General features: G+C 36.6%; 1 protein-coding gene across 1 annotated transcript; it reads right to left on the bottom strand.

Annotated features, from left to right (window-relative positions):
• Window positions 1-11,132: 11,132 nt before the first annotated feature.
• LOC100765300 (B-cell receptor-associated protein 31-like) lies at window positions 11,133-11,909 on the bottom strand. The gene has a single exon (XM_035444522.1). It carries the CDS (start codon window positions 11,868-11,870, stop codon window positions 11,133-11,135), a length of 738 nt encoding a protein of 245 aa, XP_035300413.1. The 5' UTR covers window positions 11,871-11,909.
• Between the last annotated feature and the right edge of the window lie 237 nt (window positions 11,910-12,146).

The following is a 12,146-nucleotide window of genomic DNA, read 5'->3' as shown; positions in this document are numbered from 1 at the left end:
AATTTGAAGGTCCTTATTATTTTCAAAGTAAGCAAAAGCCCCCCAGTTTCTCAGTATTCCATAAAAGGAAAAGGCAATACTTTTCCTTTTAAATATTATTCCCCTATGTGAAAAGAATGCAATTCCATGGACTGATAGTACGATGTGTTCAAAGATAATTTATTCATATTAAAATTAATAGCAAATCAATCCCATTGAACATATTAATGCAGCTATCTTAGAATAATAATTTGATATATTTACAAAATATTTACTATTAAAACCTTTTTTATTTTATATGAATGGCATTAAATTTTCAGCTACTTTTTGGTACCCAAAAAACATAGAAATTTCAAGGCCATGAGTCCAGTTTTATTATATTCATGTGTGATGTTGCACATTTTTCTTATGTGCTTATATATATATATATACATATATATATATAAGCACATTTTTCTTATGTGCTTATATATATATATATATATATATATATATGAAAACATGTATTTAGCTGGTTATGAACATATTTTATATCCATAAACTGTATTACATTGGATTTTCTTTTTATTTATCTAAGTTCCAAAGTAACTTTGAGTGAAGATAATCTGCAAGGTAGATGAAGTCCTTTGGAAATGTAAAACCACAGAATAAACGATTCATACATTTTGATTTTTTGTTATTGTAGTCATTCTCACACTCAGATAAAGGGAGTTTGATTGTGATGATCTTTTCAGAGATTATTTTTCCAGAACCAAATAACTCTCACAATAATTATATTTGAATTCCAAATATATGGCATTTTTATGAAGAGCTGAAAACTATTATTTCATATTGCATTTTTATATATAATGGTGGAGGAGTCTGTGTTTAAAATGAAACATAATTGCAGGAATCAGGAAGAAGATAAGAGAATAAATTCTAAGCATTTTAATTCATTAAAAGTTTTAAATACTGAACTGAGTTAGCAATGTTTCCTTTAATTACTGTAAACATGTAAAACCATTTCTGAATGAATATAAAAAAGTCATGAAAGATTTATTTAAAAAACAACAACACCCCTTTTTGCTGTGTTCTCTTTTCCCACAAAGGTAACCAATAGCCCCAGAGATAAGTACAATCACACGTACCTTCTCAAAAATATTTAAGTTGTAATTATCTGAATCTGGAGCCTGAAATAAATTAACTAATTTTAAAACAAGCTACATTTGTACATTTACTTTTAGTGCATCTTTTCTTTGAAGTTCTTCTTTCATTTTCTGAGCCATCTGCTTTCTTTCTATCTCATTGCTTACCCCTCAGGTTTACATTCAATAGTCTTGCTATTAATGCTTTTAGTGACATTTATATTAATGCCCTTCATCTTTAACTGTGTTTCAGTTTTTAATAATGTGTTTTTTTATATGGTTAGGGCGTTATTTTACATACCAAGCATTTCATTTTCATTTCCTTAAAACTACTGAATTTCTAATAATTTTTTACACTCGCACATTAGAACTACTTAATGTCATTAACACTATGAATTTTGGAGAGAGAGAGGTGGGACTAGTGATAAAAGCCAACACAGTTTACATCCTTAGCTAAATACATAGCCATTGTTGACTCACGGGACTTTCCCCCTGAAGAATACAACTAAAGCGGAGAGGACAAGTTAGCCTTAACTTCTGTGTTCATCCTGTGTTCTTTAAAACTGTCCAAATTGTATTAGAATTTGCTTATAATGATGTTATATGATGTCCGTGTTGTGATACCTGCATTTGTGGAAAACTTAATATTGATTTACTATGTCCTTTGCCATCTTTGAACAGCCTGGATAGCAATTACAGCCGCTGGTGGTATATATTTTGTCTTTTCATAATTGTCATTTCTTGTTCTGTGCTTAAGATTAAAATATGAAAATTGTACCACGTGTGTATCGACAGTGCATTAACCAAGTCCTCAGCAATATCTGCAATACACCATCATTTTAACCACAGTCCTTTGCCTTACCTCTCCGTTTTATTTATGAAAATTGCATGCTACAATGTAAACTTGAACGAAAAATACGTTTGGAGGTGAGCCTCCCTGATACCAAGTTCTTATCCAGATCATTACTACCCTCCTGAGAAACCACTGGGGCTTTTTCTGTATCTGCCTGCCTGTGCCAGATGCAGTCTGCTCTTTAGACTGGGATTTCTCAGTGGCAGGGGCTGCTTCGTTAGCTTCCTCACTTTAAAAAGCCTCTCAGCTTCTCAGAGTTCTCGCCACACTCTCATCTCAATCTGCATTTTATGAAACAAATACTGTTTTCCGCACGGAAAATAATCTTTCATCATGGAGCAGATTGAAATGAGTTCTTCCTGACCATAGATGGGCCTCCCAGGTACACATCTTTTCAGAGCTTTGTGACGAGCTGTAGCAAAATTCCAAGCCAGACCTGTCTCATTTCGGGAACAAATATGCGGATGTGGAGCAAAGAGGTGGGATGAGGTGACGCTGCCTGGACCGTTCTCATTAAGAAACAACCAAACAGAAACTCAAAAAAGTATTTTTTAAGTGGTGGGGAAGAAAAATTCAGCTAATCTGAGTCTTTTGTTTTTGTTTTCTTTCCTGGTAATTTATACAAAATCTAGTTATAATATCTGGCCTATTTTATGACCCTATCTTGACGGAGCAAATTTTAAACTGTTTGAAGAGGATTTTTTTGTGTTGCACGATGAAAAGAAATATATTTTAAAATTCAAATATGACACACACACACACACACACACACACACACACACACACACACAACCTACTTGCCTATCGGGACACTAAATTCAGCTAGTTCCTGCAAAGCATTCATTTTAAGAATCCCTATTGTTTTATTTTACTGCATTTGTTTGGAGACTTTTAAAAACTGACTATGAACAAGGAAACAATAAATGCATAGGCAATTTGGAGCACAGGCAGGCCTCCTTATGAGACCGTGTAGGGCATTTGTGGGTGTTGTTATTGTTGTTGTTGCAATCTAGCTAATAAAGGCTTTCTCTTGCACAAGAGAATTTTGACAGGGTTGACTCCAGACAGCTCTCCAGCTGAGGTCTGGGACCTCGCTGAACCTTCAGAATTTTCCCATTTGAGCTGCATCAAAGTGAAGGAAATTCAAGGATCACTAACGTCTCAGATGGTAGCACTTGCCCTAACAACGAAGGTTCAGGAATTCTTTGGAGCAGACTGAGGTCATTTTTCTCCCCTTTTCTCCTAATGCTTTTCTCTATTAATCAGAGCTCAGAGCTCAGATTGGTCTTCAACTTCCTCCCAATCCTTGCTAAGCCTGTCATTTCTGGCTATTATTTACTTTAATGGACTTTGGCTGATCCCTTATGAAGCTTTGGATCTGAGAATAATAAGGCTGGAGAGTAACGGGCATAGACATGGGTGTGGGTTTGCCTGCAGATTAACCGTGGCAGATGGGCTTTATTGCGGTTTCCTGTGTGCTGAGTGTTGATTGAGAGGGTATAATGAGAGAGGTGGTGTCTACACAATAGTCACAGCCACTTCATTGCACTTTGCGTCTAAACAACCCCATTTTTCTAAATCTTTGGGTTGTGAAATTTTAGGAAGTCAGAGCACAGGAACAAGTACAAAAACAACTGTAAATAACCATGAATGTTAATCCAACACTAATTGGTCCTTTCTTTCAATATGAGTCCATTTTGCTCAGTTTTTAAAATTCTGGGTAAATTAATGGCAAAGACAGTGAAACAAAAAGTTCGTGCACTTGGCTGAAATAGTGAGCAACATGTATACATGTATTTCTCTCTCTCTCTCTCTCTCTCTCTCTCTCTCTCTCTCTCTCTCTTTCTGTTTTGATTTTTGTTTTGTTTTGGTTTTTGTTTACCTGTTTTGTTTTGGTCTGAGTGTTTTTTGTTAATTTCCTTGCTTTTGTTTAATGTATGCTGCATTCATCCCTAACAACAGGCAATAAGTGTTCAAGTTGTGATTACTTCCATATGCTTAATCCTGTTAGGAATATTTCCAAAAATGTATTAGTAGAATTGTTTTATCCCAGCTAGGGTAAGTCAGTGAGTTTGTGCCCTTTATATGAATTTGTACCCTTTATATTCCATGTGTTTAATTCAAGTATCTGTTTGATTGTAACTTACCATGCAGTTAAAACATTATTGTTGTAGGTACTATCCAGAGGTCTTTTACACATTCCTCGTTTTTTAAGATTTTTACTTAATTCCTCCCTTTCACCAGTGGATTAAATCACAACTATTGGTTCCTTTCTTCTTTGGGGGCTTTACCCATCTGTTTTAATGCTTTCATCCTACACCCCTTGGTCTCAGAGGGGTGTTTGGGAAATGAACCGCCAAAACCTGGAGAAGACTCTAGGTCAAGTTTTCGTCCAAGAGTTTAAATTTTTAGTGACAGTCCTCTCTCATGGCTGCCTGAAATTTTGCACACAGTGCTGCACAAGCGAGCACCACCAATTATTCGTTTCCTTTGAAAACCATTATCAAGTTTTTCAAAACTTCTTTCATTTCACTGTTGTCATCCAGTGAAAAGGGAACTAACCACCATGTCAAGACAACCCAGCTGCCTAGCAACGCAGGGCCACATTTTAATTCTGACTTGCTTCTGGTCTTGACTAATAGAAAGTGACTATGTTAAGCCAGTCACAAAAGTTGTTTGTCACTTCTGAAATGCAAACAAAACTATATTGTTTTCCAAAGTATTGGGTGTGATTGATGTAAAGATTTACAGTAACATCATTCATTTTCCCTTGTGTTTTAGTAGGATTGATGTCATATCTTTTCATGCTTTATTAAATGCTTTAAAAAGGCTCAAAAAACATGACGCTTTTTGTCCATTAAGAAGTCTAAAAAGGAGGGTTTTTTTTTTCCCTTTCCAGTGAACTAGCTTCAACAACTTGTGAAGTTTAATGAATCTATTCAACTAGTGTCAGCCACATCAATAAATAATTTAATAAGAAACTATCATTCATAAAGGAGAATGCACTTCAAACAATTACAGAGGAACAGACCAGACCAAGATCAACATTATGAGGAAGAAGAGTTAAGCTTTTAAATCATGAGTTTCTGGATTCATTTATTAAAATTTCCCACAGCTCTATGTTCATAGCTTTGAAAGGCTGTGGGTTGCTATTCTTGTAATTTTAATAATAAATCTCCCAAATTGTATATGTTGTGATGTCATGGCATATTTAAGTCCCCTATATACATACAACATGGCTATTCAAATTGAAGAACTAAACTGCCTAAAAGTAACCTTACTTTAACAGAATAGGAGCCAATAAACATAGTAGAGAGGCATTTTGTCGATAACTTAAAGTCCTCCAAAATTGCTACCTACCCTCTGTAAATATATCTGAAATTCACTCCTAGACACATTAAAGGCAACAACTTGCATGATTTGACTATACATAATTTGGAAAAGAATAAGGTTCACCAAAGTAAAGTGAGATCTGAATATTAAAAAAAACTTCAAGCAATTCTTGCCTCCTTATACTGTAATATTCTAAGCAGCAAAAATAAAATGTTTTTATGTTTGTAAATTTTTCTGAAGCGTAAGGGGGAAAATTGCACAAAAATTAACCTGGAAAGACATTAGAAATGGATTTCCTCTCAATTCTGGAAAGAAATTAATAAAAATCTTGTTTGTCTTCTCAGATACAAACAAATACATAGTTTGGAATGCTTTTTAAAAATAAACCCATTCCATGGAATAGATGTTTTACATAATAATGAATGAGAATTGAAATTAAAGGTATGTATTCTGATATTTCAACAGAAAAGGAACTTATGCTTTTATGGAGCTTAAACAACTTCATTTCTAAATGACATTTCATCCATTTGACCTTCTTAACATTCAACAAGAACCCAAAAGCATTAGTCTTAGTTGAAACAGGAGAACAGTTTCACTTAGGAAGAATAAATTTGAAAATATTTTATTGGAATAGTACTTCGAGATGCTCAAAAAAACACCTGGATTGAGGCTTTCAAACTGGAACCAACCTCCTGGTGCTCTAAACACAGGAGAAGTCACTTAGATTCCTGGAACAGCAGTTTCTCTACCTATCAGTTTTGAATGATAACATACTCTTCGTGGGCACTGGGGCAATGAGGCCAGCTGGCTCTGCATGGAACTCAGTATTAAACATGAATAATGATAATCGCAAAACCCTTTTCTTAAAAGGCCAGATTCTGAGATTAGTGGTCCAGATTTGATTCTGACTGCTATGTCTATGATATTGCCACATGGCTTGAATCCTGACTAATAACTTCATCTAAAGAATGAGGGTTATAGAAGTGCCTATATCTTAAGTTTGTTTTGAGCATCAAGAAAGATATTGCATATAAGTACTTAAATGCTCTCATTATGTTAACTGCTTATCAACACATTAATTGTTCATGCTAATATGAGTGTGTCTATGCTACTACTCACTTTTCAAAGGTATATATTGTGGTAAATCATAACTAATAATTTCACAAACTAAATATATCCCATAAAAGTTTATTTTCACATATTGCCTACTGTCCACACTTACTAAATTCTGTCCAAAAATGAAAAGTATTTCTCTTTGCAGCATATTGGCAAACCTCAGGATCCTCCAGCTCCACATCTAAGATACTCCACCAACTGTGTCTAATTATTTTATATAGCCAGTGATCATGTGTCATCAGCATCATCAGGAGATAATAGTAGGCATAAACTGGTAATTTGAGACCCAATCCTGCATTTGTTTTTTTAAAATCAGAATTGCTCGTGGAATGATATATTTTTCAGCCAAACGCAAACTAGGGAGATGTCTTCATCTTATGTAGATTATTTTCTTCTTCTCATTAAACTAAATAGGCTAAAACATATAAAATTAAAGGTTTTATCAAAATTTAGATTTATGCCTTCTGCTAAAAAAATAAGAATTGTTAAGAGTGAAGTTACTATAATGGAACCCATAGTGACTGTGTGGCTGTAGCTCTTTCTGATGAGATCTGATCTCCCTCAGGTCCTCTCTGTCCACACTGCTCTTTCTCACACATCATTTATTCAGGATCATGTAATTAATGAAGATGCTTTGCTTCTTTGACCCAAAAACTCAATTGTGAATATTTCATTTTGTATCTTGTTTGAAACTTATTGTTTCAATTTATATAGATATTAGTTGAGTTATAATGGTGAAAATAAATGCACTGTTAGCATTGGAATTATTGTTTTAAACTTACTGGTGTCTTTCCATAAAATGCCTTAATCTATACTATTTGGAAATATTATTTGTTCTATTTCTCAAAAAGTAAAAACAAAAAAGCAGGTTAAGGAAAAATAACTGCATTCGTATTACAATTATTTATCAAGTAAGCATCATCATGGCTCATGTTCAACTTGGGCAGTTAAGCTTATCCACTAATTAAATGGTAAGCAGATTATTAAACACTGATAAAGGAATAGCAGAGAAGTGGGTATTTGTATCAGAATATCTTACTATAATCAGTGCAAAATTGTCATTTTCAAGTTGAGCAGTGTGGGTCACATCTGCAATCCCAGCACACGTGGATTGAAGAGTACTGTGACTCCAGAGCCAGTGTGGAATACACAGCAAGTTCCAGGCCAAGATGAACTGTAAAGTGAAGTCTTGTCTCAAATTGCTCCCCATCCAAACCCAAACTGTGCCTCTGTGCACTAGAGTCAAGTGGAATTTGGAATGATGCTAGGGGCTTCAGAGTAGATTTCTTGGCCTTCTGCCTGGGTTCATGGCCTCTGCCTTATTTTCGTAAAGTCTGATCATGAAAGGAAGCGAACAATCTGTTTCACAGCGTTCAATGCTCTAAGTAGATGGTTAGTTCTTTAAATATAGACATTTTACCATGTTTGAATTTCAATTATTAAAATTTAAAATTATTCACATTAGTAAGAATCTCAAAAATAAATTGCAATTTTCATGATCATTTGCTTAGTGTGCTTTATCTATAAGTATTCTTATTTAAGTGTATGGAGTGCTTTTAATTTACCAACAAGCTTAAAATACCTGCTTAAGAAAATTTCAGTATATGAAGCTACACCAAATTTTCATTTAATGTTCAACTGCTTATTTCTTAGAACTGTGTTCATTTCCTACCATAAGATGATGATCCCTAAGAACCACTTGGTATCACTGAAATAAAAAATGATTATTACCATTTATAAGTCACAGGTATTATTATTTTTATATAATATCCCTTGATGTCTATTGCCACAGTGTTTAATTACACTTGTCAAGAAGATATTAACATAGAAATGATATAGATAAAACAAAAGAATTTAATAAAAGATTTCATAATTTAGTTCAATGCATTGGCTAGTTAAGCTCTATTTAGATCCACATATGTAATTCCAGTTCTTAAGTTTACATTATCCTTTCAAATGCTAAATAATGGTGTGTTGTTAATTTCTCAAATAGAAAAACAACAAAGCACTTACAAATTATTTGCAGATGGGATGGTTTAAGCAAAGGCATTTTTGCACGGTTTCTAAGTTCAGAATGAGTTGGAAACCATGGTTATATATCTTCAAGAATGAACAGAACCACCTGAATCACACCATATACACTGGGTTGCTTTCTAGCTCCTTCCAGTAGAAAGAAGAAAAAAGAAAACTACCCTCTCCTATCTATCATCCTTCTTTCTTTCTTTGTATCTATCATCCATCAATCTTTCTATTTTCTTTCTCTCTCCCTCCCTCTTCCTTCCCCTTCCCCACCCAATTTCTTTCCCTCCTTTCCCCTTCCCTCTCCCTCCCCTTCTTTCTTTCCTTCTCCCCTCCCTTTCCCTCTCCCCCTCCCCCCTCTTCTTTCTCTTCTTTACTTCCATCATTCCCTCTTTCTTTTTAAGGCCACTTTGCTCATTAGACTGTTTCTGTACTTTTGGTCTTATTCTGGGTTTGTATGTTTCTAGCTTCCTCTGTCTCTTTTCAAACTACTGTCTCACAAGGAAGATAGAACAAAGAGATTTGCAGAGCCCTTGTGTTGTCTTCCACTTGTGATACAAAATTCAGTAGTTGGGACTGCACATTAATAATTGAAAAGTATTCTCTTATGCATAGAACTTATCCGTAACAATGTAATTCTTACTGTTTTCTCTTTGCCTCAAAATCCATCCCCTTTAATGTCCTGCAGTTTTATTTTACTATTTGTGTTGTTGTTATCTTGTCAAGATGTTCCCAAATCATTACGGATTTTAATGAACCTTTCCAGAACTGTTTCCAGAAATGAAAGCTAAATAAGAAACAGTTCTGACCTTAGAGATGCTCTTAACCAATTAAGAAAGAACATAGAAAAGATTTTAGTGAGTAGAAACTTGCAGATCCACACACTGAACTCTAAACAAACCAACAGCAAATGATGGTCACATATGGAGTTAAAGGAAAGATTCCCAGGGCAGCTAAGGCATTAGCAGAACCATCTGAGTTCAGCTCACTGCTGCAGCACAGGCACCCACACAGCTCTGCGAGCACAGAAAGGCAGAGGGCATATTGGAGGACAGCAAGGGATCTGCCTGGTGAGAAGCACAGAGCAGGATTGAAAACAGCACAGAGATGATGAAATTTAGATTGCACTCGAAAGATAGATACAGCACCATCATTTTCTTTGGCCACAAGGTAGTTCATTCTGATTCTTAGTGTATTTTTTTTAACTACAGGTTGAATTAATCAAAGGGACTATTGTGTTGTATCACCAAGCAGTTTACCCAGACAATTTTGTATTTATTTGTATGTAAGAGGCCATTTTAGAAGTTTAATTCATTAGTAATATTTCTGTTTCACACAGATTTTACTTATATAGATGAATTTTGTGAGTTTTTAAAAGACAGTAACTGTTTAAACCACATGAATTTTCTTAAAATTTGTTTATTTTTTATTTTTATATGTTGGGGGGTTGTCTGCATGTATGTTTTTGTGCTATGTACATGCCTAGTGCCCACAGAGACTAGAAGAGAACATCAAATATACCGGAGTTGGAGTTAAGAATGTTTGTGAGCTGCTGTGTGGGAGCTGGGAATCAAACCTGGGTCCCTTGGAAGAATAGCCAGGACTCTTAACTGTTGATCCATCTCTCCAGTCCCCTATATTAATTTTAAATAGAGAATTAGTCAAGTGAATTTTAACAATGAAATACTATGGATTCAGTGCCAAATAAACACCCAATACCGGCAATGGGTTACCTCTTTTGAGTTGTTGATCAAAAGGGTCCCATAGGTCACCAGAAACATTACAGGGTATTAACAAAACTATTAGTTACCCACTAGAACTTGACAATAATACCCTAATGCTGAAGACACCACAAACTTATGCTATAGAACATGGAGAGATCTAACTGGCACTCAACTGGAAGCTTCATCTATATCAGCTATAGTTACAATGCCAGAAAGTGCTATTACATCAGTCTCCCCCGGTTGTGAATCCTAAAAGTTACAATAACATCTGGCCTGCCAATACACACTCCACAAATGCCGTGGGGGTAACCAATGACTTTCTGATTGGATTTAAGGCTGATTCCACAGGATGAAACCTGGTTTTGACACTAACAAGGAAACCAAGAACCTGAGGCTAGAAAGGTAATAGGTTCTAATGGAAAATACATTATTCTGTTAAAGGATCATAGTAATGACTCCAAATGGCGTATTGCTATACCCACAAATCAGTGCATCACTCAGACCTCACCAGAGAAGCTTCTTCTTTCAGCAAATGGCAATTAACACAAAAATCACAGTTCTTTTGTTGAAACAGAACTATTTTCTTTTCTTCTTCTTTTTTTTTTGTAACATAACAACCTTTTTGCCCCCAGGATAAAACAGTTGACCCGCCTCACAATCTCCTTTAGGACACACAGCAAAATAAATGGGGCTTAACTGCATGCCAGGTCACAAGTGCCCTTCTACACTTCTAAGAGTGGAAAGTGCCCTGGACAGGCAGAACTGTGGCAAAAAATTACTCTGAATGAGCAACAATCAGGTCCCTTTTGGTATGATGGCAGGATGTGTAAAGGGGTCAAAATGATGATCTATAAACTATGGAAGAAAACTGGGTCAGTAGAAGGGAATAAACCCAAGTACCAGAGGGAGGAGAGGCTAAGCTCTCGGGAAGCAGTGAGAATGGGCCAGGAGGAAGCCAGCTTCAGGAAGAGAAGAAACCAGCATTCACTCCTCCTTCTTGTCCGAGGGACCACGTACTGAGGCCTGCAGCTTGGCATGCTCTTCCAACAGGCGGTCGTATTCCTTGGTAAGGCCCTCAGACTGCTTCTGCATGGCCAGAGCCTCGTTTTCAGCTTTCTCTAGTTTTTTCTTGGTGTTGGCCAACTCATCTTTTAGCTTCTTCAGGCCATTCTTCAGGCTCTTGTTCTCCTCTAACTTCACCTCAGTACTCCCAGCATCCAACTTTCCTCTGTCCTCAGCAGCTTCCTTCTTTAGCTGGTCATTCTCCTCCATGTATTTCTTGGCTGCCTCGCTGGCATTTACTGCCTGCTTTTTAAAGGCTTCATTGGAGGCCAGCAGCGTGGCCTGCTGGGAGATGAGAGTTACCAGGCGTCTAAGCAGGAAGGACAGCAGCAAGAAAAAGCCAGCAATATGGAGATTCCTTTGAGCACGGAAAAGCTTCATGTGGAAGTGCTCCATGGCACCCAGATTGTTGTGGAGGTTCACCTTTTCTGTCACATCATCATATTTTCGGATCTCACGCACAGCATCAATGACCAACAGCACAAGGATGATGATGAGAACCACAAAGAAGGTGATGCCATAGGTCACTACCAACTCAGCCAGCCGGGATTTGAAAATCTTCTGCCATCTTTTGGGGGGAATGAAGGGAATGCAGAGAAGCAACCCAGCAAAGACCTCTGCGTAGAGGAAGGCGGCAACAGCAGTCCACTGCAGACTCATCCTTTGACTTAAAGGTTTCCAACAGAGAGATGGGAGCTTGTTTCCTTTGTTGATGATTCCTTTCTCTGGGGGAGTCCAAGGAGCTCCTTAGACCGAGTTTCAGACAACTCGCACGCCCAACTGTAATTACTAGACTCTCACCACCACTCTGACCCGCCCCTTGGCCCACAGCCGGAAACCGGAAACGCGCTTCTGGCCCTGCCTACAGGCCTTGGTGAGGGTTCCCCAACCGAAACAGGACTATTTTCATCATCACTTTCAATACACTCTTCATAT

The sequence above is a fragment of the Cricetulus griseus genome, chromosome 4, assembly GCF_003668045.3.
Source record: "Cricetulus griseus strain 17A/GY chromosome 4, alternate assembly CriGri-PICRH-1.0, whole genome shotgun sequence".
In the NCBI taxonomy this organism is placed as follows: domain Eukaryota; kingdom Metazoa; phylum Chordata; class Mammalia; order Rodentia; family Cricetidae; genus Cricetulus; species Cricetulus griseus.
This window is presented reverse-complemented; position numbering and strand designations above follow the sequence as displayed.